At 39.3% G+C, this 18,183-nt stretch overlaps 1 protein-coding gene across 1 annotated transcript in view; it reads left to right on the forward strand.

The window, feature by feature from the left end:
* The first annotated feature begins 506 nt into the window (after window positions 1-506).
* Window positions 507-18,183, forward strand: part of zmp:0000001236 (mastermind-like protein 2) — a 43,480-nt gene continuing 25,803 nt past the window's right edge. Inside the window, exon 1 of the mRNA XM_059331831.1 lies at window positions 507-1,850. Coding sequence (XP_059187814.1) covers window positions 1,443-1,850 — 408 coding nt within the window. The 5' untranslated portion in view covers window positions 507-1,442. The remainder of the gene's footprint in view (window positions 1,851-18,183) is intronic.

Below are 18,183 nucleotides of genomic sequence, written 5' to 3' on the forward strand. Positions count from 1 at the left end.
TAAACTACACAATCCACATATACTATCAACTGAATACAAAGCTCATACAGATTCTCATAAAGTGCAATCTTGTATTACAAACCAAATACATGACTATGCACACAGATCCAGCTGCTCATTCATATGTGTAAAGTTTAATATGGTAGAGAGATATCAAATGAAAGGTTTGGATAAATCTATCCTTGCGTCTGCTGCCACTATACTTCATACACTAAATTTGAACCTTTTTAGTAATTACACTGCTAGAAACATTTAAAGTGCCTTTAAAACCAATTATATAGGCTATCTATTAACACCATCATAAGAAGATTTTGTAGAGCATGCATATCTAACTCAATCTGCCACTGCTCCACCACCTATTTCTGTCTATGCAACAACAGTGTCATGTTTAACCAACATAAAGAGAGGTTTTCCCTCTCCAGGACAGTTCCCCCTTCAGTCCACTAGAGTGTGCATGTGGACGCCGCTGCATCAGTAGCCTGTGAGTGTATCATGTCAGAAGAGGAATGTTCATACAATGAGGGTCTGTGTATTGTAGTTCCGCTATTGCCTCGGTGCACCACACGGACAAACGATTGTCAATGGACTATTTGAGACGGATCTCAATCGGTTTATGCAACGGCTCCCCGCGTTTCGGCTGCGTGGTTTTTGACTTGTAATTTGCAACCAGATCCTTTTTATCCGGTGGAAAGAGAAAAGACAGAGAGAAAAGGACTAAAATGCAAACAAAAATGCCGTGAGTCTCGAAGTTTAGTGGGTTTTGTGTGTTGGTAGATTCTCCTATTTTAGCCACCAGTCGCTCACTTTGAATGTGTAGTTGACAGTCTTACTCTTTTCTTGACTATTAAATAAGTGTGGCACATTTCAGATAAAGTAACGTGCCATTGTGGGGATGTAGGCTACCCGTTGGTGAAACTGAAGTTGTGCGTGCCATGGTTTTGAATCACCCAATGGACTCATATTGAATATAATTTATCTGTGAGCAGAGGTCGTGTCGTTAAGCAAGAGTGAATTCATTCCAGCTGTGAATCCATGAGCCTTTCATGTTTGTAAATCATTTCAGTTTTAATTATAAGCTGACATAGTAACACCCCTGAGGAAGAAGTCACTAATGAAATTCTGCAACATTGGGACTTTTGAATGCCTCTGTGGATCCTAGTACGACTTTATACTGACCTTATCTCACTTTAGGCAAGTGTCTTTTCATCTTTAACATAATTTCTATCAGTTTGGCGAGATAACTGAGCGACGTATCTTTAAACAAATATCACAGGCTACATCGTCTTTCTCCCAAGTGATTTTGTGCGTGCGGAGGGGTATTTTTCTTTCCACATGGGATCATAGCTCAGTCCATACGTCTCGTTTTCTTCCATGCCCGTACTGTGGTCCATTATAAGCTCAGTGGACCTCAGTCTCTACAAACTTGTCGGGGACCTGCGGGCATGGGAGAAGCGACCCCTGCTCAGTCTGCTGCAGGGGCTTTCGTACCCATGTTGGGTGTCGGTTTAGGAGCTATGCCCGGTGGGGTCGGCGGTGGGCCGGTGGTGGCCACCTCCAGGGGCTCCGCGGTTCCACAGCTGCACAACGCCATCGTGGAGCGTTTGCGCGCCCGCATAGAGCTGTGCAGGAGGCACCACTCCACCTGCGAGAACCGCTACCAGAGGGGGCAAGCCGAGAGCTCGGACCGGGAGCACGAGAGTACGCTTCACCTGCTCAACATAGTCCACCAAGGGCCGAACCGTAAGGTAAAAGGGAGCCGGGGATCGAACCAACAACCTCCAGAGTACAGCAGGGCCAACGGGGAGCAAAAGGGCTCAGAGGGCGAGCAGAAGATTTCCACGCGCATAGCGGTGAGTTGGTTCAGTTGGCACCCATTGGCTATATGATGATGATGATGATGATGATGATAATGAGGATAAAACTCGTGTTATGGATGAGACATGGTGAATGTAATTATTTATATAATGAGGATTTTGATATGGCTGCTGTAAACAAACAGCTTAAGTTGTACTCAAACTTGCAGGACAACAATAGTGGGGCTGTAAACCACTTAAACTAGCAGGTGAGGAATGAGTAAATTGATGTAATTTATTACCTTAAGAGGCTGAATAATGGAGGCAAAACCACATGAATTCCCTTTACTGAAATTTTAATTTGAAAGGTGCTAAGTATCATAATGGCTTTACCATTTAGGTGTTGATGATCACATTTTATGCTGTATCACACAAATATACATTATATAAGAGATTATAGTGAGACATTACAGGCATTGTTTTCTGCATGCTATGTGAGCACCATGTCATTGTGCTTCTCCAGTGATATAAAGCACAGTTTCCACATGAATTATTCAAAAATGCTCCACTGTGACTGTTGATAAACACAGAGTTAGGGCTGTGTCCAACCTTAGAGGACAACACAAAAACATTAGATATTACAAGCATTTCTTCTACATGGTGCTGGAGCCCTGTATCACTCTGCCGAGAGCTGTAGTTTATTTGGTGATAATATATTAAAATGTTATCCACAATAATTACTTTAAAAAAAATAGCTCTATGAACAAACAGTTACGGCTCTGTCCAACCTCCCAGGACAACCACATCCAGAACAAATTGCACAACAGTCAGGCAAATTTTTCAAACAAGAGTAATAAACTCTAGGTTCCTGGTTTTGCTGATTAAAGGGGCTCTTGATGTAGATGGGATGATACAGGATCACACAGCTTGTTTGCAAAGCAATCCATTCAGAGGAAATTGTTTTGGGGTCATTGGGCCATGGGGATGTTTTGCATTCACTGCAAAGCATGTCAGCATCTCTACTGTGCAGCTGATCCAAACAGAGGGATGCAGATGCACTCTGTGGCTTTTTTAACCCATTTAATATGCACCGTTATCTCATTTTGCAGGACAGATAAGCCAGTTTCGTTTGTGTCACATGTCAAATTCTAAAGAGGATGCTACCTGTCATTGGACAAGTGTTTTTTTTAACAGGACAATGTAGTTTATTTGTTTGTTTCTGAAGGATTCTATATTAAGTAAAGAGCAGTATGACCTTTTATGAGTAGTTTTAAGAAAATGATATTGAGAATAAAGGAATGTACACTTTGCATGTTCTCCCTAAACAACAGAGCCTTACAAAGAACACAGGGTCGGGAAACTTGACTGTGAAACACAGCAGGGCTTTCTGTGTGCCTGCTAGTGCTGATAGGACTGACTTCCTGTATGGCATCTGTTAAGGGCACAGCCAGCGAGATGTGAGATTTATTTTGTTGTTTTCTTTCATTGGGCATGAGGGAGTTCAGCATCTAGACTATGAATTATTTCCCAAGCAGTGTTTCAATAATGTCAAAAGGGTGAAAGCTTGCAGATGTTCCTGCTCTAGATTTGCTTGAGATGCTGGATGGAAAAATAAACAATGTAATATTTTTTCCAGTAAAGCCCTAAAAGGGCAGCGATGATTGTTCTGTCAGTTCATTTATTGTCATCACTAGAATTCAGCACGGGAGAGTCTCTAGTACATGCCACGCATCTGTATTAACTTAAATCAACACTTTCACATACAAGAAAAGTAGATTTTCCATGATCTAGTGCTAATAGAAAGTGCACTTTAGCTTTCTACCTTTCAACATATTTAGTTTTTATGCTGTTAGGCACAAATACAGCCATGGAATATGGTGCGAGGCAAGACACAACAACATCATGGATTATATTGACTGTCTAAAAGAGGTCAGGGAACATCATTATCATGTACTGTTTCATTTTTACTGATGTTGACTCTGGAGTAGCGTGTTCTACATAAAACTGATGAGTACAGCAAGATGGTGAGGAGGAAATGAAGTCCTGGCGTACATGTTTATATCAACCCTGAGGTTAATATGTTTTTCACAACTCATGATGATTGGGTGAAGCAGAACAGCAGTCATTGCAGAAATCCCCCTTAATACATTTATAAGGCATCTATCCAGCATTAATACTGCAGAGACTTCTTTCTTGAATTTTTCAAATTGAGTGTAGAATAAGTCTAGCAGCCAAATACTTTATTTTTTTAATAATCTCTGGCTATAAAAAGAGCACAAGTTGTGTTTCAAATATGTCCTGGGGTGCAGTAGTAGTTCACCATGCTACATTCTTAGTAATAAGTGAAAAAGTAAGGCTTCTACAATGGCCACATCTGTGCATGTTATTGACTGTTCACATTGGAATTTGCGATGGAAATGTACACCAAGCTAGGGGCAAACAACACAATGGATTATGACTGGCTGGGAGCGCAGAGTGAGCAGCACTTAACAACGGTGCTCATTGAGACCAGATTAACAAAGGATATTCTTTTAGATGAAATTGGAGAAATGGGGAAGAAGAAGAGATGAGAGCTTAGTTATCCAACGACTCAGAAAATGATTTTCCATAATGCTTGTGTGAACTCATCGAAAGCTTTTGGATATTCATAGATTCATTAGATCATATTTTTTCACAACCAATCTTCCCCTTCATACCTGTATCAGTAGATACATTCAGCTCAGAAATGGGTCAGTTTACAAAACATTAGCCCTGTATTACAATGTACAGACATTAAGTTTCATCAGATCAGTATTCATCAACCATCTTACATTGTCTATCAATGATGCAGATAGAGTACACAAACTAAAGGCTTAACAAACAGTGATACTGCATGTAGCATGCCATGCATTGTCATGCCCTATTATCATGCCTTTAACAAATGGCTCACTAAGCACCTTCTTGAAAGATGTGCTGGCCATGAAACTGTTTGAAGCACAAGGCCCCCATATAAATGTTTAGAGCCACTGAATACATTTCCTGCACATGTTTACTTAAAGTCAAACAGGCCTTGAAAAAGCAGTAGGTGAGGGATGCCTGGTGATTAACAGTGCTGTGTGCACTGGGAGGATTTTGTTATTTCCCAGTCTTGTTCTAGTGACAGATCTGGTAACTATAGGCCTAAAGCTGCATGCGCTCATAGAGAAAGTGCTCTGTACGCTGATGTGTTTGCTTGTTGTGTTTGCCCACTTGCAACTCTGTGTCAACCCCATGGCAGCATCTCTTTTTAAAAGCTGGAGCGTGAAGCATTCTGGTCATCTAGTGGTTTAACCCTCTGAAATCTTGGGCTATTATGTAAAAAAAATGGACTACCTTAAAAGAAATCTGTTAAAAAATCTTCACCATCAGTTTTTTCAGCGTTACCTCACCTATATGTCCTGATAATTAATTTTTAACTTTGACTTACTTGAAAAAAAAGTTTGAACCCAAAAGAAACAAAGGAAAACATAAAATCTGATCTTGAAAATTATGTTTCAAAACACAGAATTTTAAATGTTGCAAATATGAATACAGGTTGCAAATATTACGACAGGTAAAATGAGGATAATCTCTAGTTCTATATTTTTATACTAAACATATTTGACATTATCTCTGGATTTACTTGGCCGAATATAATCCCAAAAAAATCTGGCATGGAGTTTAAAGCCAGAACTTTAGAGGGAAGCTGATGGCAAGACTCAACGTTGCCTCATTTTTATGTCTTCACGTCATGAAGAAGTCATGTGCCGGTGCTTTCATGGACTCTAGTGGGTTAAATAAGAAACCATGTTACCGGATCGTCCCCTGTGCTAATATGACCAGATATCGTTGTCTTTTGTCATCTTTCTCTCTCCCTACGTTTACTGTTACTATCTACTGTGAGCTGCCCAAAAAGGCACAATGCCAAAATACTCTTTAAGCTTTTATGTGTTTGGCACAACTCCATTGCTGTACAAAAGGTCAGAATTGGCAACTGCAGTTGGTTGTACTTTTGTTGACAGATCACATGTTTCCAACTTGGGGTTTCGGACCTGCAAAAAAGGGTTGTAAGATGAATCTGATGGATTGCAGTATTATTTACAGGGTGGAAAAAAATATTTACTTTAAGACTTTTATCTATTTTAGCCTTTCTTTGTGATAATATTTCCATCTTTCAGACTTAAAAAGGTATTAAAATAAAAGAAGGAAAGAACAAAAACCATAATGAATTGGATGAACAGGTCGACTATGGGGGTAGCATATTGACATTGCTTCATTTTAAAGGGTCACAAACCAAAAAGCTTGCAAAACAAAAACACAGTGGCATTTATCTGCAATTGCAGATTATGGTTGATCAAGACAAAGGTACAGAATGACAATTAGTTTTATAATATGAATATTTTTTTTAATGCATCATGAAATGTATCACTTCCTGTACCGCACCTCACCTTTCACTATGCGGATAGTATCATTTCTCATTGTATAATTTTTGTGTGACACCTCATGTATTTACATTTCAAGTACATTTTGTTCAGCCAAATACTGACAATGAAACACAACAATGACACCTCTTAATTCATCACCACTGAAGTAAATACAACTACCGACTGCCCGGCGGACTGACAGCTTACTCAAATAGCATGGAGAAAAATAAATTCCTTGAGCTCTCTTGTGGTCATGTATGATGGATGAGGAGTGTGTGCATGTGTGTGAGTGTGGGGTAGGGTGTGCACTGTAAGTGCTTCCTGGCATACCCTGTTTGGCTGTTGAACTGCCTGAATCAGAGCTGCCGGTGGTCTGATCTCAGCCTGGCTCGCCTGTGATGTGAAACAATTAGCCCAGGTCCATGGGGGCCACCCACAGTGAAGCCCACAGCCTTACCCAACCCAGTGGGGTGCAGTAAGGATCCATGTTCATCCCACAGATCACTTCCATGTTATCATGGGAAGGCTAGAGTTTTTCTTCTAGGAGTAGCTGGCTGTCAGTTGGTCTGAATGCTGAATTACTTTAAGTCCCCTTTAGTGAGGACTGAAATTGCTGCGGGTGCTGTTTATTGACAGCACGACTACACAGTAAGCCTGATGTGATTAAGCTTGTCTCATTGTATAGACTGTGGCTGTGAGATGAGTGGAGCAGCTCATAGTGCTCTGATTAAAAGACATTAAGATAGGCCTCCATATACTGTAGTAAAGCCATCTGTTAATCTCCTCCTTCTATTTGGGATTAGTGCTCATTCCAAGATATGCCTTAAACACAGCCACAATCCAATTCTACTTATGCATAGTGCAATTTAGGATGTGGAATATGTATTCAAAATGTCCTCTGTTATTGGAAGTGTGAGTTTTTATATTTAAAAAAAACACCTAAGTGGAGAATGAAATAAATGTTACACACTGTTTTCATGAGGTTTTCAGTTATGTGTCATGTATTAATTATAGTTTGTTTTAGTATAATTATGGTGTTTGGCAGTTTGACAGTTTACAATACTGGATCCCAACTTGTTTAAAATACAATAATTATTTGTAAAAATGCTGCAAACCAGATTGAAAGACTTGACTAATTCTAGAGAATAGGTCAATATAAATTAATAGTTTTCTTTAAGCAAAATAATGTTAATGTTGAGCAGTGTGATTGAAGTTAAGTCATTTGATAATATTTGCGTATTAAATGGTTCCTTTTTCATTACTTTATTCCAGTATTGCCACATTCATTTCAGGCATAACATGTTTCCACAGTGGATATTATCTCCATCCATACATTTCTGTGTTAAGTCTACTGATTGACACCACATAAACGGAGAGATCATCATTACATTTTGTTCAGAGAAGCACGACAGCAGCTTTCTAACTGATACACATCAGCCAGATTTACTGACTTGTGTAATAAAGGTTAGGGCCATGTAACATTATGTTCTGGACATTCCACAGTCATATCCGAGGGCAGTTCATAAATTTTTAGCACCAACTATATACAAGCAAGCACAGCTTGTCTTTAAGGAAGGGGGAAATAGTAGGTTAATATCACGCACAAAGCTATGCTGTGGCTTGTCAGTTTCCAGGAAATTACTGCCTCTGGATGACATTTGTTTGGACAGTATGTTGATTCTGACTTGCTTAATAGCTACAGTATCATCTTCTGGCTAAATCGTCCATGAAATGAATGTCTCTATTCCCCAGTAAACATAGTTTTATGATAACATCAGCATACATGCGTTCTAAACATCTTAGCTTCACATAAATTTTGTGATCATGATTGCTATGTCCTCGAGGGAGAGCGGGGTACAAGCTTCAACAAGCTCCTCTTTTGGTAGCCAACCCAGACACCAGATTTTTAAGTAGCACGAAACAAAAGTTCAATGATGACTGACATTTCTCAAAAGAGCTTTATTTTTCAATCCCTCTGAGTTAATGACGGCGTCCACTAAAGATATGAATTTTCAATCAAACTGCAGCTTTTATTATCATCCAATTTCATGATGGCATATGCCACAATCTTCAACAAATCATTAGTTTAAGTATGATGTCCAAATTACATTTTAAAGGGACAGTGTGTAGGATTTAGATTGCAACCAAGCTTATGTTTGGGTTGTCCATTCTAGGCTACTGTAGAACAGCAAAATAGCATGCTCTGTGGAAGAAGACTTGCTCCCTATGTAGATATGAAAGTAACTTGTTTACTTTACATACTTTCAAACATTCCAAAAATTTCTTTTTTATTTCTTTAAATCAATCGTGTTGGGTGGTGCTTAGCCCCAGATGCGTTGATGGTGCCCAAACTAGATAGTGGGAGTGGAGGTTAAATCTGTCTGAATTGGCAGGTTTTTACCACCACATCTGGTGAGATTTTTGGTGATTACACACAAATAATAGTTATGAATATTATATTCTACACACTGGTTCTCTAACCCATTTAAGCCGGGAAAGCATTACTGCATTTCTACCATTAAAACTGGGGGCGCTGTTGCGTTAATCTACCATTAAAGTCGGGAAAGCGGATACGTCGTTTTGTAGTATTTGTAGTTTTTTTCCACCAGATGCAACATGCATCAGAATACATGTTGTGTATGCAATGCAACATGGGACTTTTCCAGAACTTTGAAATTATGGCGGAAGGCGACTATAGCGGAGGGAGCTCAGATATAACAGCTATAAGCTCTCAAATACTTTTTGAATTTCATTTCTGTCTGCTACAGAGGCTGAAAAATCGATTATTTAGTAGGCGTTGACACTTCCAGAAAAACTTCAGGTTTTAGGGGGTTATTTTAAAATCGCCCATAATTTTACAGGCATTTTTTACAGGTGTTTTAGGCCTAAAAGGGTTAAGTGGTTATGTAAGTGATTCTATTTTTTATTTTGAGGACATCTTTAGCACTAAGCAATCATTGTGGCTCTCTTTCCCCTGTCTGTTTTGCCACCGTAGCTGTTGCTGACTACCTAGTTCCAAACAATGTTGTTAATGTCAGAAAGCATGCATCACTTCCTGTGCACCAGTGGATTTTCCCAGTAAAGAACTATGAGACATTTTGCACAGTAAAAGCTCTCTTTGCTAAGTTATGTTAATGAATGATGGAGAACAATAAAATGAAAGCTAACTTAAAGGGGCAGTTCACCCCAAAGCTTAAAAATATATTTTATTTATCCTACCTGTAGTGCTTTTTATCAATCTAGACTGTTTTGGTGTGAGTTTCTGAGTGTTTGAGATATCATTGCTGATCATTTATTGATTGTAAAGTTCAAAGATCAATATAAATTGATATTATTCATGTAAAAATATTGTCATATTCTGATTAAACGATACATTTAATGTCATATCTGTAGTGGGGAAAAAAAGTAAATTTAGTATAATGTGTCTTTAACAGACTAAGCTCAGCAAATGTGGTGTCGTGCCGAAGCAGCAGCAACGTGTTAGAAATAGTGCTCTGTGAATCTGGGACATCTCGGTACCTGGCAAGATTTGCATTGCCTTCTCCTCCTGAAATGAGCACACTTTCATTCTTTTCTGGACTAATTTAGATTTTGTTAACAACTTCCATGGTAATAAGAAACACACAGAGACAAAAAAACACCACAAAAAATAAGAAAACAAAGAACATATAAATCAGGCACCCAGCAGGGCAGTGAGGATGTGTGTCAAATCAAAGGCATTCATGGATCATCTGTTACAGTATGTCTAGTAGTGGTGTTTTAAGAACCCCCCCCCCCCTTACTTCTCCTCACTCCCCCACTCAACCACCCGTCACACACACAACCCACCCTGCCGCACACCCCTCATGTTTTATTCAGCAGTCTATGGGAAGGCTGTATCCGTCTTTGAAGAAGGCTGCCGAAATCATGTAGTCGACCCATCTCATCCTCGGTCTTCAAGGGATAATACAATATAAGTGGGTACATGCTCTCAGGAACATAGGCCTCTGACAGTCCAGGTGGGCCAGGTCTAACAGCCTGGCCTTTAGGGTAAATTTAGCCTGTAGTTGTACTGGAACTGTTGTCCGTCCCGGGTTAAAAGCCTTTCCTCTATAGACATCTGCTAGCTGTCCTTGGCTGTGGTCCGTGGCCTCTAGCAGAGCTTGCAAGGTAACAGCTTTACCTTCAGACGCAGCGTTAACATTGTAGAAAATACATGATCAGCATCAACCTTGCAATATCTCCTCCCTGGTGGTGCAGGTTGTGTTGTTTTTTTGTGTCCACTCTGCTAATTTACACCCAGTGGAGTAATGAATAACAGGTCATGTATATGTGTTTGGCATTGTTTATTCTCACATGATTAAAAACAAGTATAATGTGATGTCTGGTGCTGGAACAATTCATTATAGCTGATCAATAGAAAATTAATCAGCAGCAATTTTGATAAAAGGTTTTATCCTCTGTAATGTGAGAATTTGCTGCTAGTTTGTCTTTGACATTGCTGTATATTAAATATTTGTCATTTTTTTTACATTTGTTCTAAACAACAGTTTAAAACAATTTGAAGATGTAGTCTCTGGGGAACTGTGATGGCCATTTCTTACATTTTGTACCCCTGCAGGATTAATCTATTAATTGAAATCAAATAAGGCAATAAGAAAGTACAAGTTAGCTAGAGCTTGACATGTATCTATTCATTTTTCTCATGCTGCGTTCCGATAAGTTCATATAATATGAAGATGATTTCCAAAAATGCTGCACAATTTCCTTGCCGATACTCCAACTGCAAATTAGACTCTTGCGATAGACTCTTGTGAATAAGCGTGGATTCTCATTTCATGTTTTGAATATGAATTACCCCACTATTCAGTGTTTCATCCAAGTGAACATTTCACTGGGTTGAAATACCTCCATTCCCAAGGGGTTTGGATTAGAGAGTCCCCACTGTATCCCTTTGTTGTTGATTTGTGCTTTCAGCATGCTTCCCGTTGTTGCCAGCACTTTGTTTGAATTTCAAGCATTATGTGGACCTCAAGACACAAAAAAACCTCATCTGTGCCACTGAACTCAGTGGGGAATTTTAGGAGGACTAATATATTAGTGCTCTATCGTAGCTATTAAATCCATTTTTACTCAGGAAACATGTTTTTTCAAGGCTTTTCATCATCTGGAATTTAGACATAAAAATATATGTGAAGCTTGGGGCAATCACTTAGCAAGAAAGGACCATGTTTATGTACATCTGTATCTTCAGAGGGGCCTTGTAGAGGTAGCCGTTCATGCCTGATGTGATTTCTTCTGCTGAGAGAGCTCTTTGAGGTTTGTCAGGTTTTTCCTGCTTGACTTAATTGAAGAGAGGGCAGGATTGTGTGGAAAGGAGGGAGGGGGTGGAGGGTAGTGCCTTGGAGTGTCTTTCCACAAGTGCTTTGCTACCCAGTGCTGAAACTGGAACCCTGTGGGAACAAGCATGTTCAGGTGTATTTTATGTGCAGTGCATGGGAGGTGAATTGAGTGGACAAATTGCATGCACAACGAAACACAAGCAGTACTTTGCTGCCTTGTTTAGGACAAAGCCTTGAAAACAGACATTTGTTCAACTCAGTATTAATGGTTTCTGTTGCATTTTAGCATTCATATTGTGCGGCGACTTGACAACTGTGAAGGTTTTGTTTTTCAGCTGACAGCTGTGCGATGCTTGGATAAACAGGAGCTTATCTATAACTGTTCTCACACTTATCTGGCAATCAGCTACCTGATATGTCAGAGTTTCCTGGACTTGTTGTAGCTGCTGTTGTAAACAGATCTGATTATCACAGTTGCCAAAGGAGAACTGGGTGTGGATGTCCACTTTATGTGTTACTCTGTTAACATTATGTCTTCACCTTGCTGAAATTCTTTACTCCAGTCTGGCTTTATGGGTTCACAAAAAGATTTATTTATCAGACAAAACCATTTGAAGCCGAATGTAATCAGCCACCTCGCTCCTCTGCTGAGGAACAATTGGGTTCAGAGCAAAGCAGCTTTCTTTGCAGGACTTCAAACAGCCTATTCTCCCCAGGGTCATTACCCCGCTCAGGAAATGAGAAAGTGGGCTCCCGATGTCACTGGCAAACCCGTTGCACAGAATTCTGGGTTAAAGTGAGAGGGGGGAGGGGAGGGCCATGCTAGATCAGAGTTCAGACATGTTTACATTACAGCTCAGGATATTTCTCAGAGCCCGGCCAAGCTGCCGAAGTTCCCAGGCTCCAGAGTTGCGGAGTGCTGAAAAGAGGCACAAGCATTCACTTTTTCTTCTCTCCTCTCCCTCCCGCTCCTGTGCTCTGGGGTCTAAGTCATAGTTCAACTCCATTTGCATAGTGGTAATGTTCTGTTCTTTGCTACAGATGTCCTTGGGGGAATATTATAGATGTGAAATATATGAAAGGTGAAAGTCACAAAGGCAGTTGACATAAACAATGTTTCCATGTCTGAAATGATGGCGCTGACATTGTTTTAGAAATGAATGTCGGGAACTAATCGAATATTCAGCCCAAGTATAGATTGTTACAGTTTTTTGTCTCTAGTCCTTGACATCTCCTTTTTTTCATCTTCTTTTCGTCTGAAGAAAGTGTTTAATATGCATGCCCCTTTTTCTGTCTCAGCAGTGACAATAACAATATGTGGCGAAACGCACAAAGTGAACACTGTCCTAACATAAGCACTAGAATTGGAGTTAAACCAGCATACCGAGCTGATGTTGTTTTTTAAATAAAACAAATGACATCATTGGTTCAGGCGTGACGGCGTCATCGTTGCCCCAGGCCCCAGCATTAAAACTTCCTCCTCCCTGCGGTCCAAAGCTCCTGGTAAACATCAACACTCCCCGGTGTTTCGAGCAGTTCTGGCAGCACAGCTAACTGACTCACAACTGCTAATGTTAGCAGCAGTTGATAGTTAGCATAACTTTAGCATTAAGTGAGACTTTGTCATTCAGGAAACTCCATCAATAACAAAAGTGATGTCTCTAGGGCTGTTTCCACTACTGCCCAATACCCAGAATGAGGCGAGTCTCACTCGCTGAAACGGCCCTAATTTGGATACGAGCCGTCCGGAGCGGACTTTTGCCGGGACTTTTTTCATCCCTGTTGAAGAGCAGGGCCTTTTTTCTCCCCTGAAAAAGCCTGGTTACTGATTGGATAGATCACTAAGCGGGATGTGACATAGTACTCTACCTGACAACAACACGTGCCATTTGTAAAAGCCAGTAAAGCAGTGTTGCCAACTTAGGGACTTTGTTGCTATATTTAGCGACTTTTCAGTGCCACTTAGCGACTATTTTTCAAGAAAGCTACTGGAGACAAATCCAGCTACTTTTACTGGTGTTATTGGAGACTCCTTCCTTCTCTCTTTAACGAAGAAGAGTAAGAATGAGTTGAAGCGTCACAGTCCACCTGCAGCAGTCTCTCCCTGCTGCAGCAGGAGCCAGAGGGGATGTTAACCCCTTAGCGTCCAGTCTGCAAATTGCTAATAGGCTAACAGTTAGCTCTGTAGCAGTACAGTGTGTATGTGCTGCTGCTCCAGGAGGTGTTCACTTAGCGATCTCTGTTTGTTTACAACAAGCGCCGGGCACTCTGTGCACTGTTAGCGATGCCAGTTAATTCACGATCACTATGTTTATGATCAGCGGAGACGATGTGCATAATTAGCCATGCTTCCTTCTTTATGATCAGCTGCTGACGTTGTGCACACTCGCTCACCCGCCAGTATTTGATCAATTTTTAAAAAAAAGATGCGTCGCTTCAAAATATTTTCAGTGTAAACATCATTGATGTATTATGTAAAAATCATTTACAAGGTAAGGAGTGGTGGTGACATTTTACACAACTGAATGCTTCCATTCGTATCGCATGAAGTACTCATGGTATTGGTGGTATTGTTATCTCTTTCAGGCTACTAATATTGGTACTCATAGCCATTTTTTTAAAAGATACCCAGCCATAATCATAATTTAATGTTTGTTTTCTATTGCAAGGGATTATAACAATCACTAGTTGTGAGTTCACTTCTGGCTTAACCTCCCAATTAAGTGTCTGATAATCTAGTTAAACTGTTTTGGCTTGTTAGCCGTCTCGTCATTTGAACACTAATTTCTTGCCCAAATGAATACAGTAATTGTAGGTTTTTCGAATAAAACACATTTGAGTCCACAGGAGCTTAAGGCTTACGTGTTTTCTTCAAAACAAGAGTGTCCTCCACAGTAGTTCGTTTTACATATTTATTGATGAAAAATACAAAAAGCAAAAACATACACGTTCCTCTAGTAAGTATTTTGTCTGAACGCAATCCACAAACTGTTTTAAACACGGTCAGAAAAAACGCTCTCCAGACATCCACCTATAGCTAACCTGCTGAAAAACACCGTACCTCCCACAGCAACCCATTTCTTATTTATATCTACCTCACAGTAATTAGTAATAACGTTACCAATTGAAATATCAATGCTTGTGAGCAACAATAACAGCGCAATCATTAAATGAAACTATAAATATGACTTACCGGTATTAACATTTTTAACTGCAATAAATCATGGAACCAATATCAAATCCAAATTATATTCATTCATGAATTAAAATTATTCTGAAGTACTTAACCACTCCTAGGGCACCTACAATAATATTATAACCAGTATATTACAAGAAAATTATAATAAACTGTAATTTTTTTTATCAGCTTCATTCATAGTATGATATGATATGATATGCTTAGAAAATATAGATAGGCTACTGGTGCTATATCAGCCTTCAAAGTCCCACAGCTGTCTAATCCTAATTCAAATGTCTCAGACTGCGAGACCAGCCTGTCTAGAACATCAGATCCGGGTCTAGAGGAGGAACATAGATGGTCTTGTTTCTTGCCTCAGCTTTGCCAATAAGGCTGAGAAGTGGCAGCTGGAATGTTTGTGTTAGTGCTCTGCTGTGGTGAGGTGTCACGGTGCTCAGCTATACTCTGGCGCCTGCTCTCTCTCCACCTTACCTAGAGGCACACAGACACTGCTGTTGAATCTACAGCACACAGGAGATGAAACCAGGGGACGATCTCTGCTCTTTATCTGCCCTGTTGAATCATCTACAGTCTGTTTTCTAACAGGAGGCAGGCCTAACAGTGACAGTGGTGCTGCATGGTTGGTGGCTATTTTAGACTAATTGCAGCCTGTACTGATCATGGCATTTATTGGAAAGCCATCGGCTTAATGAGTTTATGATGTTCTCATTCCAATCATTTCAATTACCTAGTTAAAAGTAATGCATTTTGTTCAAATAAAAAATAAGGTTCAAAAACCTTGAAGTTGAAGGCAATTTTTGAATTCTTCACCCTTAATAGGGCACTCATTGAAATACTTGCAAATTCCAAATTTCAACCCTAGAGAATATTGGAGGATATTACATACTGCCAGAATGTGTAAAAAAAAAAAAAAAAACATACAGACCAGGGGAAGGAGGGTAATATTTTGAGAAAAAAGTTTATGAGATTAAAGTGGTGAATCTGCAAGATTCCACTTCCACTTTTTTCTTGTAAATCTGCGACTTTTTTCGTGCAGATTTTCCACTTTAAATCTCTTAAATCTGCAACTTTTTTTCTTGGAGATTTGCCACTTTAATCTAGTAAATTTGCTTTGTTCTCGAAATATTATTTTATTTATTACTCACTTATTACTCATTTTAGATATCCGCTGAAGATATAGTTCTTCGCCTGATAAAGGGTTAATAAGACAAATCCGGATGTCATAATGAAGGATTTTGACTGGCCAACATAGACAGTTTTTCTAATGCAAATGAGACAAATGGCTGATTCTAAAATGTAATGAAGCATGCATAATGTTTGACAAAGTAAACACTGTGTGCCCTTTGCATGGCAAGTGAGAGAAATGTGTTTTGCTACCGTGAAGGGATTATGATGATGGGATATTGAGCAGAAACATGGAGTCCCACACTGAAATTGTGCAGCAGACACTAACTGAGTGTGCCTGCAGGATGGATGGGAGGACATATTTGCCCTCAGCTTTCAAATTTTAGTTAAAGTTTTTCCTTAATGCCAGCCAAATCGTTTAAGTTGTGTAAACACAACTGTAACTATCGTCTTGACTTCAACATTAATGGCAGCTAGGAGACTCTGATCCTGAAGTTAAAGTATCTGATAAATACACTGCTATGTTGTACTGGATTACATTACTGGGCACAGCCGTTTCTATGGTTATCACGTTTATTTTAAAGGGAAAATAAAACATTCTTAAAAAAGGGGAAGTTCAGGGAGGTGATTCTTGTTATCTCCGTAAGGGCTTTCATTTTCACATTCTTCCGCTTTCTTGAAAGGCCTCTGTAAACTCATGCTGTTATAGAAAGTTCTACTAATTCTCCTAAATTGTTTACATTTTTTCTAAATCTAATTTTCTCCACTCTCTAAAAGTACAAAGCATGTTAAGTCCATCTGGTAAAGCCAGGTGATGAATGTTGCCTCCAGAAGATAAGAAGGAGTCTTAAGCAATTAAGGAGGTGAATCCTACAGCTACATGGGAGCTGCTGTTAAATCAAATAGGGCACCATATCTTGAATAGAATATCAATAAGGCTAAGACAGAAATTCTACCTGCATCCCTGTTTAAAAAAAAGTTTGGATGCTGTGTAAAATGTAAATAGTCTACTGGTCTTTGTACTGTATTAAATTATTAGGATATAGTTTATCATAGAATCCAAACTTTTTTGAATTGGGGTTATACTCTTCAAGAAATCGATTGTGTGGCACACGACCTTATGAAAGTAACACCAGTGACTATCTTACTGGTCAGAAAATTGCATAATATTGATTGGAGCCCGACCGATATGGGATTTTTGAGACCAATGCAGATACTGACTTTAGAATGGGGGAAATTAATGAATAACTAATATAGTCAATTTTTTTTTACATTTTTATACATTATTATACATTATAATATGAATAACATTACCAGCCAATTATATGAATGATAACAGAAAATTAAGAATAAATAGGAATAAAATAAATACCTTAATAAACATCATTACTGTTCAGTAACTTGACTAAATCACGTCAAGCTACATTTTCTGCATTATTATTGTGTAAAAAAAGTTTTAATAACAGCACATATTGGACAGCATATATACTGATAGGCCTTTCATAGGCTGATATCAGCCAATCATATCAGTCAACCAATATATATGTCTGGCCCTTATATTGGCCAACCAATCAGAAGGTGCCAGCCCTAGATGTCACCAACTTGATGCTGTCAGATGGTTTGGTGCACAGAACTATCTGAGAAGCTATTATTTAAAACAGTTTGGAAAAAGGGGAGGTACTTTGAAAAAACACTTGGCAGGTGATTGGATGAACCATCTCTCCAATCCAATCCACTTTATTTATATAGCACAATTTTAGCAAACACAATGTTTCCAAAGTTCTGCACAACAATAAATAGAGAACACAATCCAAAGAGATGTAGAAAACAATAGAACAGTAAAATTAAATAAGATAAAATTAACCGAGTGGTCATGAAGGCATCTCTCAATCAAAGTCTACATCACCCTCGCTAGTGTTGTGTTGAACGTTGCCACGTGTCGTTGCCGATCATTACACACATCATTACCCGCCAGTAGCTCTTCACAGGACACTGATTGGTCAAAAAACTGTCTGTTTAGACGCAAACGCATTACTTGAAGCCTGACGAGATGGATTTGTGATTCTCATGTGATCTTGTGATATCATGAGAATCCAGCTGCCATGAATGGTTAAAATATCGCACCAAAATAGGGTTAGGGTAAAAAGTTAGGGTAAAAACAGAACATATGTGTAGTCCATTGGCTGACCTTTAACCCGAGGCATGAGTGGTCTCCACGGGGACAGCTTTAACTAAACATAAGATAGCTAAGTTGATCTCAAAAACAAACTTGCGTCATATCAAACTATATTTGGCACAAGGAGGGGAGAATGCAATGAAGTGGT

Source organism: Centropristis striata, chromosome 4, assembly GCF_030273125.1.
Source record: "Centropristis striata isolate RG_2023a ecotype Rhode Island chromosome 4, C.striata_1.0, whole genome shotgun sequence".
Lineage (NCBI taxonomy): Eukaryota > Metazoa > Chordata > Actinopteri > Perciformes > Serranidae > Centropristis > Centropristis striata.